General features: G+C 43.2%; 1 protein-coding gene across 3 annotated transcripts in view; it reads right to left on the bottom strand.

Moving 5' to 3' along the window:
* LOC144246744 (uncharacterized) overlaps nucleotides 1–19,216 on the bottom strand; it is a 32,394-nt gene extending 13,178 nt beyond the window's left edge. For 2 of the 3 annotated variants that reach the window (XM_085586626.1, XM_085586625.1), the window contains exons 1-2: nucleotides 17,467–19,216; nucleotides 8,301–8,384 (exon numbers count right to left, since the gene is read on the bottom strand). In XM_085586626.1, coding sequence (XP_085442752.1) covers nucleotides 8,301–8,384; nucleotides 17,467–17,527 — 145 coding nt within the window. In that variant the 5' untranslated portion in view covers nucleotides 17,528–19,216. Of the gene's footprint in view, nucleotides 1–5,574; nucleotides 5,664–8,300; nucleotides 8,385–17,466 lie in introns of all 3 variants that reach the window. The other variant, XR_013340413.2, reaches the window with a different exon arrangement.
* Nucleotides 19,217–19,590: the final 374 nt, after the last annotated feature.

Here is a 19,590-nt window from a genome sequence, read left to right as displayed (position 1 = left end):
GATTTTTTTTCCTTTATTTTCCCCTTATTATTCTCACTCTACTCTCAGGCCTACAAGGTAAGAAGCCACAAACAAACAACACAATTAGGGAAAGAACAGAAATACTCTTTAACATCTGTTCTTGCCCAAACAGGAGAATTTATCTAAGACAAAGGTAAAATAATTATAGTATGTTTCTATTTCCACTTGAGAAAGTGTTTCTGCACTCCCAGTTTCTGCACCTGTTTGGAACTCTCCATATTAGCAAAGAAATCCCTTGCTCTGCATCTCCTTGGAAGTGATTTTTCCTATCTCTTACTCTTTGAAACACCCCCCTTACACTAATTTATTTTTAACTCTTATGTTAAAGGCTTTCATGAAATAAGATTTTTCAACTTCATATCATTAATAATTTAAAATACTGGTTGTTACTGAGCTACAACATAACTTGTACATTGATTTTCCTTTCAATACTACTCCAAAATTAAATCCCTGGACTTAGAGATACAAATGTTATTATCAAAGTTCTCAAGCAGAATAATAAGGAGATACCAATAACCATCTAGTCTACAAAGCAGAAAGAATTTTGTTCTGTAGGAATTTCACATATACATAAAACTATTTTGGATTAAATGCTGACTGCTTCACAAGTAAAATTTGCTCACTGGGATTGTGGAAAACAAGGCTGTTCATGGAAACTTATAAGCATGCACACAGAACAAAACACACAAAAAATCAGCTATGGCACTGCTGTAGAAGTCCCCAGTTCAGTGAAAAATCATCCTGCCCACATTTTCCAGTCTGGAAAAAATATATAGGCACTTACTCTGTGCTTTCACATCTTGAAACCCCAGAAGGATTCTAAAATTCTTCAAGATTTTTGCCCTCCCCATCTAAAATAGATTATTTTCAATAAATGGATCATATTAGAACCGGTGCCTTAGAAATTAAAGGGTTTATGGTGCTCTATGAGCTGTCCCTCACTCACAATTGTTCTTCATTATCCCTCAACTCCAGCTGTACTGTGCTTCCCATAAAACCGACTGCGTGCCCACACTGAGAAATGCTCTGGAAATGGCACTCGAGGCTCCCTGAAACGTCTCCCATAAATGATCTGGAGTCCCTGCAGAAGAGCTTGGGAAGGTTGTTCTCCCCTCAGCTCCTCACATGTCATTATTGGCAAATGCAGCACAAGAATGAATTTTTGGCTCTCAGCCTGCTGTGGGTAAGCTGGCTCCAAGCACGGCAGGTTTGCCACTGCTGCTCCAGGAGGAATGTGGAACACAGCAGCAAGGAAGGAATAAACAGTGGCCAGGAAAGGACAGTGTAATAGATGTGGGGAAATAATGATAGGGCTAAAAATAAGTGTGAATAAGGGTCCTCTGTGATTCTGGAGTTCTGAGGTAAGAAACATTCTGCTTGTGCTTGGAGCAATGCTATACAAGGTGTCAAACACAAATGAGCATTGGGGTGAGTGTAGGGCCTTGACTGATCCTCACTCTGTGACTGTGACACACTACTGAAAATTCTGAGGGGATCAAACTCCCTCCCCACCAAAAAAAAAACCCAGGTCATCTTTTATTGATTTAAAAAGTACAGGAATTTGTTTCACATTCCAACTTTCCATAGAAAACTCTTTCAAAGCCCAGAACAAAAACATGTGGATGGCTGAAGATTGGAAATCATAGAACAACAGAGTGATTTGGGTTAGAAGAGACCTTAAAGCCCATCCAGTCCCACTCCTGCCATGGGCAGGGACACCTTCCACTGTCCCAGGTTGCTCCAACCCTGTCCAGCCTGGCCTTGGACACTGCCAGGGATCCAGGGGCAGCCACAGCTTCTCTGGGCACCCTGTGCCAGGGCCTGGTTCCCATCACAGGGAACAATTCTTTCCGAATATCTAACCTAAATTCCCCCTGTTTCAATTTGAACCCATCACTCCTTGTCCTGTCGCTAGAGTTTCTGATGACATTTTGTGGTCAACTAAAAGCTCAGTTCAGACTTCTATACCTACAAAAAGCCTTGCTGAGCTACCAAGATTCCCTGTTCAGGAACCCCAAGAACCGTTTTGTATTCTTTACCCAACTGATGATAAAACAGTAGGGGGTAGGTTGCTATTTGGTAGTTATTTAGATGTTCACTGGCATCATGGAATTATTAAGGTGGGAGAAGACCTTTAAGATCACCAAATCTTCATTCTAGAACCACCCCCATGTTCTCCATTAAACCAATTCCCCAAGTGCCAAACATTGACTCTGTCCCCACCCCTGCAGAATGAGTTCAGTTTTATTTTGGAGGATGTATAAGGAATCAGATCAAGTCATGATCATCCCAGGTTTCCCCTTTGTCAACACCTTTCTACTTGGGGTATTTCCACACCTAAGGACCACAAAAGAAATTAATGTCCCAGTGGCTCCACTGTATAAAAGAGCAAGAATTTGACTTTGTATCATCCTTTTGTTTTAAAAGAAATCTAGCCCAGGAAGCAGTGCAGCACAAAGGACACGCTGTCTTACTTCCCCTAGAATTTACATGGAATATTAATCAATGAAGAATTTTGATAATTTATGTTCTTGACAAAGGTTGTAACAAGAACAAGAAATGAGGGAAACTAATTCTTCATATGGGAAACAGTAAAATTATAATTCACTGTAATCGCTGCCTTGGATTTTAATTTTCTGGTTCCCTTGGGCTCCACAGTAGAAGAAACTGAAGGACCTCACAGAAGAATTAAAAAGGGATTTATATCAGTGAAAAAATTGACTCATAAATAGTTATAGATTATATTGCAAGTTCTCATCAGACCGGTTGAAACCAAAGCAGAGAGCCTAATTTAGCTTGTCAGGGGTTTTTAATAATGATCCTTTCAATTAAAAATCCAGTAAATACATAATGGAAAACTTATATTGTTTTCAGTAAAAAAAACTGTGGAGAGAGCTGATGGAAAAACAACATGCCAGATAAAATCTCTCCTTCCCTCCCATCTGCTTTCTCTCAAATTTTACTCAGATTTGAGCTAAAAACCCAAAAAAAAAAAGCATCAGCACTCCACCATTATCCCAGAGAGTCAGGGAAATGTAGTTCCCTGCCTGCAGACACCACGGACAAAGCTCAGATATTCTGCCTTTTGTTCCCAAAAGTGTGGGGTTTGGTGCTGGGAAGCTCGTGCAAGGAGATCCTCCTGTCAGGGCAGAACTCCTGTGCTCACACTGCACATCTCACCTGCTCTGCAATCCACTGGCGTGCAAGAAGGGAAGGGGGTGAAAAGAAATCAGTGAGACAACACCCAGAGTGAGACAACAGCATGGAAATCCTGTATCAGGAAGCCTCAGCTTTGTCAATCTCTTCCCCACAGAAAAAAAAAAAACCCCACAGCTATTACTCAAAAGCTGTTCAAACCCCTTTCTCAAACACAGCCTGCACTTCCCAGTGGAATGAAGCACCACTCCCCTCAAGGAGTGCTCCTGTCACTTGTTCCCTCTTGGAGAGCATCTTGGCAGCATCCCAAGGAAATTCAAAGTAGACACATCTCGCTGTGGGACATTTTCACAAGTGCTCTGCCATGAAATGCTGCTCTGCCCACATTTTAGGGAACTTGGGTTTCACCAGAAAGCAAAAGTAAAAAGTAAGAATACAATAAGGAAGTGATAACTGAGAAAGGACATATTGCTATTTTATTCTTATAAGGAATCCGATTCCTTGGCCTTTTTAGCAAGGAATGAACTTTATTTTAGCAAGTAGCAACTTTATTTTAGTGGAAGTTCATTCCATTTATCTGTTCTTCAGCAAAAGATGATCAGAGGGATGGAACACCTCTCCTGAGAGAAAAGGCTGAGACAACTGGGATTGTTCAGCCTGGAGGAGAGAAGAGTCTGATAAGACTTTATGAGAACTTTGAGTGCCTGAAGAGCACAAGGGACAAGGGCTGGAGGGACAGGACAAGAGGGAATGGCTTTAAGCTGCAGGATGGCAGGGTTAGATGGGATATTGGGAAGGAATTGTTCCCTGTGAAGGTGGGCAGGCCCTGGCACAGGGTGCCCAGAGAAGCTGTGGCTGCGCCTGGATCCCTGGCAGTGTCCAAGGCCAGGCTGGACAGGGCTTGGAACAACCAAGTGGAAGGTGCCCCTGCCCATGGCAGAGGTGGAACAAGAGATTTAAGGTCCCTTCCAGCCCAAACAATTTTGGGATTCTGAAGATAACTTGGCTCTTTCCCTCCACTCAGTTTTGAGCACTCATGGAAACAAAAAAAAACCCAGCTCTTGGGAACAGCAAGGGCTTCACAGCACAGGCTGGACAAGACCTCTGCCATGTCAGAGCTGGACATTCCCAAAGTCATTAGGAATGGAGCAGCAGGAAAAGCTGGCAGGAAAAATGCATCCTTAAGGATACAGGAAGCTCCTCTGTTCCCTGTTCTTTTCATGACAGTCCATCAGAGTTTGTCCCTGGCTGGGGACAGACACCTCCTGCACCCACGGTGCTGCCTGGTGGATACAAACCTCTGACATTCACATTCTCTGGACAGAGAGACATCATTCTGTCTCTCAGGAGAAGCACAAAGAGAAGAAGAGAAAACAATCTTTATCTCTGCTCCTTTGTTTCCCCATATGGAATGTGGCATGGAGATTGTTTACCTGCAGTGATTGCTGGGTTGGATTCTGGTGAAGGTTGTTTGGGGTCAGTGACCAATGGATCCAGCTGTGTTGGACTCTCAGCAGAGAGTCACGAGTTTGAGTTAGTTAGGTAAGTAAGTAAGAAAGAAATAAGTAGGTAGAATAGTATAGTATCTCTTTAAATAGTATATTAATATAATATAGTATAGTTTTAATAAGGCTATCCTTCAGCCCTCTGATCTGGAGCCAGACATCATCATTTCTTCCCTGAGTCAGGGTCACCTTTTTTACTATACAAACCCAGTCAGGAGCACTGGAGAAAATATAGAAAACTCTTATTTCTTGCAAAAAGAGAATGAGGATTTTTGGTGGGAAGGCAGATTTCTGGATAAAAACATGCTTTTCTCTCTCATGCTTGAGCGACATGCGAAAATAGAAAAAAAGCAAATCACTTAGTTCTGTCTTTACTAAATTTTCTTTTGGTTTTGCCTGAGGTTCCCGATGGTGTCTCTGCTTTTCCCGTGTCTTTCTAATAAACCAGCAGAGTTTGCAATTTGTATTTTTGTATGTGGTGGGTAACCCCACGCTTTGTGAGGTTTCACATGGCCTCACACAGGCAAACCCATATTTCTTTTCATTTGTACCTTGTTACACAGCAGTTTAAATGTATAAAAAGCAAGTTTTGCCCAGATTTTTCCCAGGCATAGCCAGGCTAACCCAGAGGGGGTTTGGGCACAGTAGTTCCCTGCAGCCTTCTCTGTTTCCAAGAAAACACAGAGCTCATCTCCCTCTTCCTACCAAAATCTGCAGCAAATCTTAATTTTCAGCCCGAGAACCCAGCTGAAAAATGTGTTTTCTGCAACACTGTTGTTCTTAAATGATACCAAAAATCAATTGTAATTAAAATAGAAAAAAAAGAAAGGCACCAATACAAAGTTAAAAAAGCAAATCTACACATTTTTCAAGAATACTGAGGTGTGTTTACCTCAGTCTAAGCACTGTCCCCAGATGGTCAGTTCTTCACTCAAAGAGTTGTCTACCTCCAGTGCACAGTCAGTGCTGTTACCCGAGGAGCTGTAGGCAATAATATTTAGTATTTTATTTTTTATTCCAGACAGGATGGTTTGCCTTCAGCTGTGGAATTCTACACCCTTCATTCTCAAGGCTAAATATCAACACCAAAAAAAGAATTAAACTTATACACAAGACTAATAAGAATGAGCCTGATTAGGCCATTATTCTACAGCATTGGAATTATTTTCTGTAATACTTAAAAAAACAGATCTTTTTCATGTTTCAATTTGCACTGATATAAAACCACATTTTTTTTTTTTTAAGAACGAAAACCTACCTTATAAGTATTTTCCTGTTTCAAACAAATCCTTTTATCTAAGGGTGAGCCCAGGTTGTTACTTGAGATTGTTTGCATAAAATCTCATTAGCCTATTGATTCTCCTTCTAACACCTTAGGTAGTACTTCATTACCATGCAAATAGAGACAGGCTTTTTACATATACCTTAATGCAGCACTGATTATTCTCCTTTCATAGCACCGGCAACAAAGCCCCGTAATGAAAGTCATCAATAATTGTTCAACAGGTGAAAGAGATTAGAATCAAAGAGACACTTTCTTATCAGCAAGAGCTTCCTTTTCCCCTCCAAAACACAAATTTGGCTGATTACCATTCTCAGGGATCTGCAAGGCTCCCAGTTTCATCTTTTCCTCCCACAGACAGGCACAGTGCACTGCAGGGTGAGATGTTTTGGAATTCAGAGTGCAGTCCGGGACCCGAAGGAAGCAGTGGTGCTTCCAGTGCTGCCTTCTTCCCCCAGTTCCCAGCCCTGTCCTTCCAGACAGTTCCAGTGACGGCTCTGAAGCACCACCTCAGCTTTTCATTCAAACACTTCTGATGTGGAAGGTCCCTGCTTTAATGTGGCACACGGCTTGTGAGAAAGAACAACGGAATCAGAGAGTCATGGAATGGTTTGTGTTAGCAAGGACCTTGAAGATCAGACACCTTCCACTGTCCCAGGTTGCTCCAGCTCTGTCCAGCCTGGCCTTGGACACTTCCAGGGATCCAGGGGCAGCCACAGCTGCTCTGGTCTGGGTGATGTTTGAGGTCCCATCCAGCCCAAAGCACTCTGTGATTCTGGGAAGTCATATTGACAGTGGCTACAAATCTATCTTAATCTTAACCCTAGGTGCACTCCAGGATGTCAGCACAGCATCTCTGGGACTGTCCTTGGGACAGAGTTGGAAGTGCAGAAACTCCAGCAGGGAAATGTTTGTTGGCAAACAGCCTCTGCTGGGATAGAATCACAGAACCCCAGAACATCCTGAGCTGGAAGGGACCCTCAGGATCATCCAGTCCAGCCCCTGTCCCTGCCCAGACACCCCAATAACCCCACCCTGTGCATCTCTGGGAGCATTGTCCAAACCTTCCTGGAGTTCTGGCAGCCTCGGGGCCGTGCCCATTCCCTGGGGAGCCTGGGCAGTGCCAGCACCTCTGGGGAAGAGCCTTTCCCTGAGCTCCAGCCTGGCCCTGCCCTGGCACAGCTCCTGCCACTCCCTGGGTTCTGTCCTTGTCCCAGAGGGCAGAGATTGGAGCTGTCCCTGTGCTGCCCCAAAGGTGGGGATGCCAAAGGTGTCCTTGCAGGAAGTGTAGCCCAAAGGAACCCATGCTCTTCACAAAATGCTCAGCAGAGACTTTGGTAAGGAGCAGAACAGAGAGGAGAGGGGAGAAAAAAAAATCCAACAAAGCAGATTGGAAAGGCAGCAAAATGCAACTGGCTTCAGTGGTGCAAAAATGTCTTGGGAGAAATCCCAGCATGAAGCAGGTAACCCAGTCCACCTGACTGAACAGTGATTTTATTGCTGCTTCTTTCATGTGATCACACCCAGGAGCTGCCATTTGAGACACCACAAACACTATTGATAGAGGCAGGCACTACCCATGGGGTGACATTTGTGCAGAGCCAAAACAAGAAGGGAAGGGAAGGGAAGGGAAGGGAAGGGAAGGGAAGGGAAGGGAAGGGAAGGGAAGGGAAGGGAAGGGAAGGGAAGGGAAGGGAAGGGAAGGGAAGGGAAGGGAAGGGAAGGGAAGGGAAGGGAAGGGAAGGGAAGGGAAGGGAAGGGAAGGGGGCTGGATACAAAACCTACTGGGGTGAGAACGCAAGACCTACATGTGACCAAGGTCCTCTTCTCCCTGTGACCGAGACAGGAGCCAGGGAGTGGCAGGAGCTATGCCAGGGCAGGGCCAGGCTGGAGCTCAGGGAAAGGCTCTTCCCCAGAGGTGCTGGCACTGCCCAGGCTCCCCAGGGAATGGGCACAGCCCCAAGGCTGCCAGAGCTCCAGGAGGGTTTGGACAACACTCCCAGGGATGCACAGAGTGGGGTTGTTGGGGTGTCCTGAGCCAGGAGTTGGACTCAATGGTGCTTGAGGGTCCCTTCCAGATCTGGAGATCCTGTGACTCCATGAGCCATGAGCAGAGGTGTGCACAGAAGAAACAGAGGGATGCAATAGAAATGTTGGAGGCAGCCTCCAGCAGTTTTTCTTTAACAAGCACAAATGCAGGCACAGAGCAACAGCAGCACTACAAATGTGGCTGTGAGAGGCAGCAAAATACACACCTGTTGGTGCAGAGTGCTAATTGGGGGAAAAAAGTAAAATAAAAAACACTTGGGATTTTAACTGAATAAAACACTTCTTACTTGTTTCTCCCAAAGTTAAGCACAATGGGGTCTCCTGTGTAGGCAGACAGTACTTGTCTGTTAAATTTTCCTGCAGAAAACAACCTGTAAGAAAGAAAACATCAAGTAACCAGCCAAATAAAGGAAAGGGAATTTCACTTTTATGTGCCTATAGTTTATAATGAATTGGGCCCAATTTCTGTAGCAATTGTGAGCTGAAAGCCAGAGCTTTGCTATAATTCAGTTTGATTACTATTGTTGACTTCCTTTTCAATAGTTTTCCTAAGAACCAATAGAAAAAAACAAGAATCTATTATCAAAAAGTCCAGCAAGGAGGGGAGGAGGAGAGAATACACAAAATAATAAAAATGTATGTTTTGAGTAGAACCTCATGGAAAGGATTTACTCCACAGGCAAATTTTACTCCATTGCCAAGAAATAACAAGTGAAGAAGCAAAAAAATAAATATGTCAGAAATTCTATTGTCTCGTCAAAAGCAAAGCATATTAATTGTGTAAATATAAATGTAATAGTAATGATATTATTCAGCTCAACCAAAGCCAGCTAATGAATCCCACTGCCTAAAAGACCCTGCTTCACTTATCAGCATTCCAGTCACAACTGCCACAATTTCCATTTGCATCGTCAGAACACAGAAGTGGCTTAAAAGAAAAGGCAAAAACCCTAGAAATGCATGTATAATATTTACTAATCACTACTAATTCAGAAAGATTTAGGAATTTGTATGCCTTCAGCTGCCAAATATCATCTGAAATGTTTTAATACTCTCCAAGACCCTTACTGCCCTTTTAGTTGCAAATTTTAGAAAGGATTATGTTTTCTTGCTTGGCTTCTTTGCACAGAAATTGTGCTCTATGCAAGGAATCAGCATTATGTGATTAACACAGACAAGAAACAATCAATACAAATAAAAAGTTTAAAATGGGCTGGAGGGACAGGATAATGAGGAATGGCTTCCCACTGCCAGAGGGCAGAGTCAGATGGGATATTGGGCAGGAATTGTTCCCTGTGAGGGTGCTCAGGCCCTGGCACAGGTGCTCAGAGAAGCTGTGGCTGCCCCTGGATCCCTGGAAGTGTCCAAGGCCAGGCTGGAGAGGGCTTGGAGCAACCTGGGACAGTGGAAGGTGTTCCTGACCATGGCAGGGGTGGGATTGGATGGGCTTTAAGATCCCCTTCCATCCCAAACCATCCTGTGGTTCTGTGATTCAGTGGATGGCGTTGGTAGCACCCAAACCAATGTAGGATAGGAAAGAAATACCATATTCCTGCCACTATTAGGGAAACAATTTCAATACAATGATACTTATCATCCAAAACATATCAGTCAGAAAACTTCACGTCTTTAATGGAAAAGATAAAATTGTTTTGATCATGAACAGGTCCTGGCCCAGGATCATCCAAATTTGCTGTGCTGCTAATTCAGGGTGCTGCTGCTAATTGGTCCCAGACAGCCTTCTCCATGTTTGATGAACTTCAGAAAACGGAAAAAATTAAGTTGATAAAAAACACAAACCCAGGGCTTACTCCAAAAATCTGTGGGTCTTTGGGTTTGTTTTTTTTTATTGTTTTCCATTTTCTAAGCACTGCAACCCATAGATCTAAGCATGTGTTGATCAGCCAACCCCAAAACAAGATTTTCTGAATACCACTAGCAAAGGGAAGAGAGGAAGAGAGAGCCCACCAGTTCTGAAAGGATCTTTACAGGACAGGGTCAGTGTTAACAAACAGAAATTCTACCTGGTACATACTGGATACCAAAGAAATACATGAAAATATGCAGCTGGGCCTATGGCTGAGTGAGTTTTTTCTATCAGAATTCACTTTGAAAGTTATTTGATTATATTGAACTGTGACAGATTGTGAGACATTTTGCACTCCTTCTTAAAAATCTACAGTCTGAGTAAATCACCCTCAAAGCTTCATCTCTGTTAAATGAAATATAAGACTCAGTATTAAAGAGCAAAATTTACCTGTTGACAGCAGTGATGGACTGTCTTTGCTCTAAAGACATTGCTTAATTAAAAACAAATGGGGTTAATGTGAGTTAAAGCTACAAGCTCAAGTGCAATCAACAGTCAAGTCAATCTGAGAGTGGGGTGACCTTGAAAGGAGAATGTTTTCACTCCTTAAACACATTGCTGACTTTGGGGAAAGAAATATAAAGTTTAAAAAGAAAAAAAGATATGAGGTTGTTAATAGGCTGTGAGGAAAGGATCTAAAAGAAAACAGTGTTGCATCTTGCTCTTCTGTGGCCAGTGAGACAAGGACCTATATTTTTAATTAATATTTTTCGTGCACCTTCATTTATCTCCACCATATTGTTCTCCCTAAGTGTCTACAGTTAAATCAAAAGAGACACTCACTAGGGAAAAATAACCCAGTCCAGCCTAACAACAACAAAAGTGCTGTTATCCACAGGAATACCACAGCTTCTAAGGAAGAGAGAAAATCAGGGAGCCATTAATTAGAAAATTAGTTCCAACCAAGCTGGCAAGGTTTATTTTCATGTCGAAAATGGGAATGTTGCTGTTTACATCTCTCAGAGGCCTTTAGAGATGCCAACTGTGAAGAAATTTAGAAATGCTCAAAAATAAAGGAATTTTTTCTACACTTCAAGGCACAATGGCAGAAAAATCAACTTAATTATATCCCATCTCCTCCACCAGCACATGAACAACTGGATGTGTTGAGGAGTGAGAGAGCAGCCAGCCAGGACCACCCCAACCCACTTTTTATCCATAAAGATTCTGGAAAGCTTGGGAAAAGTTTTTTATGAAACTTCAGAGAACAAGAGTCTTTAGAGGATGCAATTCTGCCAACAGAGCCCCAGCCCTCCCAATGGGGAATTTCCACTTGGACAGGGGAATTTCCACAGGCCCATGAGGAAGTTCCCAGGGAATGAATAAGATTATAATTTTAAAGCACAGTTACCTGCACAAAACTTATTTCATCTTCACAACTCGCTTGATTGCTTTTCCCATTATTATTGGAAAGTCATTCCAGAACCTCATTTCCTCTATCTGTGAGCAAACTTCTGGAGTCCAGCCGGAATTTATGAGCAGACTATTTGAAACCACTCATTCCTATGCTAACATTTCCCTAGAACTTTCTTCATTGATTACTTTTCTCTCTAAAGTGCCTCTCCAGACAAAGGCTATCGCCTGTCAACTTTAATTTCACAACGTATCATCATATAAAATAGGTCTCTATTTCTTTAGTCAATCTAATAATTTCAGAAAAATATGGGACATTTTGCAAGATAAATGTTGGAGAGCCAGGATTTAACATGAGTGATGGGAGCTGGAGTAAGGGAGTGCCTGGAGGCAGGAGGCCTTGCTGTGCTCCATCCCTCTGCTCCCTTCTCAGAAGTGACACCTCCAAAAGGTGCTTTGATGGGTCTGAAACAGGCAATAAACCTTTACAAAAACGTATCACCTACACACAAAATAAACCAGGAGCTGTCCTCTGTTATAAGCAATTTCCAAGGATTAAAGCACTCAATCCTTTCCTTTCTTTCCAAAACAAGGGTATATTCCCCTCTTTTTCTCACTTAAAATACAATTTAAGTCTTGCTACCAAGGAATAGAAAAGGTTACAGAGACTAATTGTGTCACAATTCATTTTCTCAGGAAAGTTCCCAAAATCCCAGACTGAGGATTAAAAGATCTAGCTCGGGTTGGTCGTGCACAGTTCCCAAAGCCAGGAGGAGAACTAGCAGGAGGAATGCTCTGTCTGCAGGAAGTAGTCCTCAATTTGCTTCAGGAAAATAATATGCAAAAAGAAGAGTCTCCCATTATACAAAGGATTCTGAAAACACCTGCAGGCTCCAGAACTGTTGGTTTTGGGCAAGTCACAGATTTTTTTTTATGTCTTCTCTCTGTGTCTTTTCTAAGTGTGGTTTCCATGGTCCACATTTAGAAAAAAAAAAGAAACCATTTTTTCTAGGTGTTTGCAAGATCCTGCCTGTGCTGTCCCTACAGATGGGATGAGTAGGTGGGAATAGTAAGAAAGGCAATGACACCCAATCTGACCACAAACAGCTCAGTTAAAGCTAAACCAGGCAAAAAAACACATTTAGTGGGTGGTTTGGGGCTGCTATAAAAGAGGGGAAGACAAAAGATTGGGCTCGTGTGGTGCTTCATGAAAGGTCACAGGAGAATTGTGACAAACCAGAACAAAATCCATTTCTTCCCCAGCACCAACACAAGGCCATGCTCTCCTCCAGACCAAGGTTATTTGTCTATCCATGTCCTAATTTGCTGATAGGCATCACACACTTCCATTCCTTTTCATTCAAAATTAGATAAAAGTTAGGAAATTGGGCAGCACACCGTGCCCCTGCAGAGAGACACTCATATATTCAATGTCATCCAAAGTCTCCCTGATGTGAGGAGCCCAGACTAATTTACTGCCTCTCCTAGTCTCAACAAAATATAAACAACATCATTTACTCTGACCTGTGGTGTGCTGCTTTCCCTTCTATTTTTCAGATATGTTTAATAAGTTTCAGAGAAGCACATATGCAGAATTCAGAGACCAAGTGACAGGAATAATTTACTGAAACCTGGAGATCCACATCCCTCTTGTTTTTAACACAAATGGCAGCCTTCACTGTCTTTAAAAAGGAGACTGAGGAGCTGGGCACTATGCATTAGCCAGGTTTAAAACTCTCTCCAGGAACTTTCATTTCCTCTGAAATAGCAATATGAGAAGAAAACTCGAGTCAGGATCTCCCTCCAGGATGGGATGATTTAACACCACCCACCCAAAAGGATAAATGAGCCCCCAAAACCAGCTCTGTCTGGAGCCAGAGGTGAAAGAAGGAATTTAACAGATGCCATGGGAGCCACAGTCCTGGCAGGGCAGCTGCTCTGTGCTTGGAATCAGGGACAATTCAGGGAGCCAAGAAAGCCCAAGCCTTTAAAGGCAAGGTGTCCATCTCCACCCCAAAGCCTTCATCCTTCAGGTGCTGGGAGAGCATCTACTTCCAAGAGCCCTTCTCATGGCTCTGAGAGGTTTGGAGAGTTTCTGTGCCTCGTTAAACTCGGGTCTGGCAAGGCTGGAGAGGATGTCCCACCCTCACACAGGGAGGGAGATCAGCCTTTGGATCCCCGGCAGGGATGTTGCCCAAGGCATTCACGTTCCCAGCCTCCCTGGAACACCCCAGAGCAGAGGAAATGTTCTGTGATTTACTGCCAGCAGTGCTTCTGCCCAGAGCACTGATTAAAATTTGGCTTGGGCAAAGGAGCAATAAATGAAACATAAAAGAAATAAAATTTTGTGGGGTTATTATCATTGCTGCTCTCATTTCAAAGGAAATCCAGATGGGGGGATTTCCCAAGAAACTCTGGTTTTCTTAAAAACCTCCTAAGAGCAGATTGAAACTACAGCCAGCCATCCCCACGGTGGGACTAAAAAGAAAGCAAAGGCTACAAGGAAATTGCAGCAGTTAGAGACACTTGGGGTTTATCCCGGGACAGGAGGGAAATGCCTGAATTCCTGTGGCTGCTCTCTCTGTGATCCCAGTGCACCCTGCTCAGCATCCCTTCTCATTCACCCCTTCCAGCCATTAGCACATCCTCGGGCAGGGTCGATTTCTGGCTAATGCCACTGGCAACACTCAGATGCAAAGAAAAATCCTGAGCACTGATGTCCAAGATATTATTTGGACCAAACAATGCATTAGAGCACGTGCCTTGTCTACCCCGTGGCATCACTTTATCCTTTAGCAACTATAAATCCAGGAACTTGCTCTGATCCTGGAAGAACACGAATCTGGAATCTCAAATCTGTGTATTTTGCTGGCTTAATTTATCAATACTACAAATGAATATAATTTATTGAATAATAGCAGTGAATCTAAAAAAAATTAAATGCACAAATGCTCCTTCTATCCTGCTACTCAGTAATAGAGTGAATAAAATCCAGTAAAGGGGTAGAGTGGACAACTAAACACTCAAATATTTCTCTCATGCACCAAGATGTTCTGAATCCTTGCCTAACAAACCTCTTCCAAAACAGAGAAAAATACAATAGAATATTAAATAAGAGAGAACACAGAGTTTAAAGCACATCCTGCATTGGTAACAGGGTTTTGTGGGGTAGCCATAGCAAAATAATGCTCTGGGGGTTGTAAAAAAACATGAAATCCCATACAGGCCTGGATAAAATTTATCACTTTTTTACAAAAGTGGGCTGCCATGGGGCTCTGGATTCACCCACTGAGGATTTCCCCCCTGGAAAGCCCAAACACACAGACACATGTCTACTCAAATGCATCTTTTATTTCCAAGTTAAAATTCTCAAATAATATTTTGGTCTGATGGTTGCAGCCACGCAGATATTAATTTAATGCCTGTAAATTTAAATTAAGCTTGGCAGCCTGTGCATGGAGCAAAGCATTACCTGTCCCACATATGAGGCAAAGAGTTGACAAGCTGCTTCCTTTCTGCCAGACAAAATGTTAATCAGGGTGCTCCCCAAATTAATGCTGGGGAGCTGCAGCAAATTTAGGGGCCTCTGACACTTATGAATTATGAATTTAGCACTCAGTGTTTAACTAGAGCCCAGATATAATTAATATTAGCTTGCCTGGAATGCAGGAATAAGCAAACTAAAGTGCCTGTGGGTACATAATTTTTGGAGCACCATGATGACACAGCCAGGCACTGTGGAAGTGTGGAATGAATGTGACTCCCAAGAGGGTGGAGATAGATGTGTGCAGCTGCTCACAGGAGGCACCCAGCAAAACTATTGATTAAAATGTCATACTCAGGAAACTTGAGTTCTGTTTTGAAGCTGAGCTTTCCAGAGTTTTCCCTCTCCATCCAGTCCTGCAACACAGGGAATGAAGAAACCCCAATTTCCCTCTTCCTCAGCCACTGGACTTAAACCATCCTTTACAAGCTGCTCAGGTTACCCTTTGTATCCCAAAACATGCACATGAACAGGGTAGATGACATTTTTCCAAGGAATGTGATGGAGCCACAGAGCTCCTGCTCCCATCTCCCAACACACTGCTCCTGTGCACCCACAGTGCTCTCCCAACTGGATATTGAAAAGCCTCAGAGCAGAAGAGCAGCCCAGGTTAATTTTGGATGGAGTTTGATAATTAGAGTTATCAGACAGTAGGAGCCTTCCTCGAGCATGTTTGAAACTCCCTCAAAGGAAAAACAATGTGATATTGTGAATATATTATTTCTTTGCAAAGATAAAAACTAGACTCGTGCTGTGGTCATCATAAAGCTTCTCTCAGTTTTGGTTTCTGATGTTTTTCTGCACTTTCTGTAGATCCTGATCTGTTTCTTCCAGATGTATCTGCTTTAGACAAAATAATCTGAAAATCTGTAGTTGTGTGACACCAGCTTACTACAGCAAACTAGATCTAAAAACATTCACAGCCCACAAGTCCATCCATTAAATGGATGGCTATTTGCATAATGCAATATATAAATTCTAAAACCTGCAGAAAATAGCTGAGATATTTCAAGGTTATAATGTCTTGCACCAAGACTCTGAAATTTAATCAGTTTTGAGAATAAATTTGTTCTGGCTCCAGTGTCCCAGTGCCCAATTCTCCCTGCATTGCCTGGTGGGAAACATCCTTCTAGTGCAAGCCAGGGAAAACTCAAATTAACTCCTGTGTAGAAAGTTGTGCTTAGAATCACCTTTTTTTGAGGAGGTGGAAGTTTGGGGAGCAGATTGTGGTCAACAATGAACCTGCTTGACAAGGTCAGGTGGTTTGTGAAGAGAAAATTGCTGCCTGTGTAAAAGTAATTAGGTTGCACTGAAGAGAAGCTGCCAAAGTCCCAGAAGCCTCCATGGGGTAAAGCAGAGTAATTAAAGCAGTTTTAATGCCTATTTCCAGCAGCAAAGTCTGGCTCTAACACTGGCTGTCAAAAAAAAAAAAAGCACACAGAGGTGATGAAATTGCATCATTTCATAAAATGCTACTACTAAATAGCAAGGTGCTGGTGCTGAAATACCCAATTATCTATCCACTGGAATATTAACTTCTGTGCCCACACTGCAGGAAGCAGAAGTGGGAATTTGGTGCAGTCACATATTCCCTGAGCCTTTACCAGCACCTAAAGCCTTGCCAGCAGAGCAGCCCATGACTTAATTTCCTGTGCAGCTCCAGCTCATGTTCTGCTCTGCAAAACCCCCCAGAAGGGTCAGCCAAAGCTTTCTGCAGCAAAAAAAAAAAACAAAACACATTGACAGAAAGTCTTTGGAGCAAGGGAAAAGCAGAAGGAGCTTTAAGAGCTTGAGCAGAAGCTGGATAATCCAAAACTCAAGTTTTCCAGGCTGCTCAGGTGAGGGTGCCTGACCTCAGCTCAGCTCTCCAATACCCAGACTATAACAGTCTTGGATTTAAGCACCACTTCTCCTCCCACATTTCCTGGGAACAAATTTGCCATTAAGACCAAAATTCCATCTACCAAAGACAGGACCCAAAGATAGCCTCAACTGGTAAAGAGATAAGACTTAATCATTTCCTGCCATTAGTGATATTTCTATAGATCCCATAAATTGTTGAGATTTGAGGGGTGGGTGTTGTTTTTGCCTTTTGTTTTGTTTTTAATTAAGCAAAGCAGACAATTTGTACTAACTCTGTAATCTTCCCCTCACCCACAGAAGAGCTTTGAACAACAACTTCTTCCAGTTCTTTCCATTTTACCTGTGAGCTCAAAGCCGACTTTCCTCTGCTGCTGACAAAGTGAACCTGAGCAGTGGGAAGCCAGTAAATCTCAAGCAGCAGTGATGCTTTATGTACCTTAAGTACTGCAAGATTAAAAATGTGGTTTTATCACAGTGTGATACCGACGTTAATAACTCGTCTGGAGCAGGAATTCAAAGCTTTCACTATTCTATAATTGAAAGTAGCCCAGTTGCACACGGATTCAGGTAGCAACAGAGGAGCTCAGATCATCTTAGTCAGTGTTTCACTCCAACAGGAGCCTGAGAAGGGCAGTGGAGCATCACTCAGTCAGGCATTACCAACACTGGGGTTTGCATTAGCAAATGAAGCTACATGCAAGTCACAATCCCACGCCAGCCGACTACAAAGCAGGTCAGGCATGCAGAAAAATTCATTCGTGGCACTTGCTGAAAGCAGAGGGAACATTTACATTTCAGATTTTCAACCCATCAGCAACAGCCTTACCTGCTGCTACATTCTCAGTTGTCCCAGCAACGAGCAATTCCTTTTCTTTCAGCCTTTTCATTATCGCTTCTCCTTTTCAGTAGGCTTTTGTGAGACAATTATTTCATAAATCTTAATTACTGTTTCATTTTGTTTTGACTGGGCTCAGCATAACAACTGCAGGCTGTCACAGACAGCAGCTGTCCCTCCAGCACGGCCACGGCCACCGCAGAGCTGGCCAAAGGAGCCAGAGCAGCAGGAGCAGCACACTGGAGGGGTTTCAGGGCAGGACAGAGGGACAGCCAGGTGGACACAGCCTGGGAAGGCTCAGGAGGAGCTGCCCTGGGCTGGCTGTGGCATCTCCACAGTAGCAGGGACAGGGTGGGTGGCCCAGGTGACAGGAGGGAGCACGGGAGGGAGGCTGGACTCACTGCAGGGAGTGCTGGGCATGTCACAGCTCTGACAAGGGTGGGGGGAGGCAAAGGCACAAGAGAGGCCAGTAAGGAGCACTCTGGTGGAGCAAGGAAAGGAAAGAAACCTTCCTCAAATAGTTTGAAGAAGCCTTTGTCCTGCCTGGGAGCTCCTGAACTCACTTTGCAGAAAGTTCTGCTCATAGGGTGGGCAGGACAAGCTTTCCAGCTTGCTAAGCAAAAGGAACATTTAAACTCTTGTAACTCCTTTAAAATCACCGCTCACAGTTCACTTCAGCACAAGAAGCCAAACAGCCACCACCAGCAAGAGCAATTTGAAACATTCATCTGGATGGCAGTGCTATTTCACATCTCCTCTTCAGCCATTGCTGGCATCCAACTTAGCACAAAACCCAGAATCTGAAATAAAAGCAGCACTTCCATAGCTGCCCTGGAGCACCATTAAACTTGGGCAACCTTCAGTGGTGGAGCTGCAAGTTAATTTTTTAATTTTCCTTAACTGATTGCAGCTAGCCATGTTGTTCCTAAACCCTATCTCACCTCCACACTTGGTTCATCCACAGACTTTTCAGGGAGCTGTTGCACATTTGGTGCTCCCTTATTCTCTAGTCCTTAGACTGAATCAGGAGAAGTGCATCTCCTTTCACTGTGAAGGATTAACTGCAGCATAAAACAGCCTGAGATGGGAACACTGCTGTTTTAATCTGAAATGCAAGGAACTCTCAGACCTTTGTGCCTGTAAGCCAAAGCCTAGAATTAAACACAGGATTTGGTCTGAGACCTTAGGAAAGGCAAACTTAGGTGCAAGAAACAAGAATGTGGATTTATAGTTTAAAGCACAGACACATTAAGAAGAAGATTTAGAGTTTTGGAGTTTAGGATATAGAAAAAATAAAAGTTACAGAGGTAAACAAGGAGTTTAGAATGCAGCAATGCATGTTTGTGTGTCATAACATGATCGGCTAAGAAAGCTTACACTGTAGCATGAGTCCATAAGACAAAATATTTAAGGACTGAGTCAAAAACATAAATACTCTTATTAGCAGTGTTTTATTAATCAATAAATCCTTTAAAAGTCTTGGAACTAGGAATTTTGTGACCTTCTGAACCATGCTGTAAAGATGTGAGCCAAACTCACCCTTCCTGCCGATGCAGAAAATAAGAAAATAAACCTCATCATTCAAAACAACTCAGAAGTGCCGTCTCTAACTCATTCAAAATTCCGTCAAAAATCCCCATACAATGCTCTTGTGCAGCTGCATCCATCTGGGAGTTGTGGGTTTTGTCCACAAAGGGACACAGAGCAGCTCACTGCCTCTCAGAAGCCACCACAGATCCCAACAGCAGTGAGCTGGGAGCAAGATGAGGTTATAGACAAGGTGCTAATGCTCAGGAAATTCTGAATCACACAATATCCTGAGCTGGAAGGGACCCACAGGAAACACCCACTCCATCCCTGTCCCTGCCCAGACACCCCAACCATCCCACCCTCTGCATCCCTGAGAGCATTGTCCAAACACTGCTGGAGCTCTGGCAGCCTTGACCACTGTCCTGATTTACCTCTGTCCAATAGAAGAGTCAGAATGTCATTTTGACAGCTTTTGGTTATAATTTCACCCCCTCCTCTCCCAGGGCACACAATGCACCTGGTTTTAAAAGATGATAAAAATGTCAAGGATGCAAAAATGCTCTGTGTGTGTCCACAGCTTTGGAC

Source organism: Lonchura striata, chromosome 8 (assembly GCF_050655825.1).
Source record: "Lonchura striata isolate lonStrDom1 chromosome 8, ASM5065582v1, whole genome shotgun sequence".
In the NCBI taxonomy this organism is placed as follows: domain Eukaryota; kingdom Metazoa; phylum Chordata; class Aves; order Passeriformes; family Estrildidae; genus Lonchura; species Lonchura striata.
This window is presented reverse-complemented; position numbering and strand designations above follow the sequence as displayed.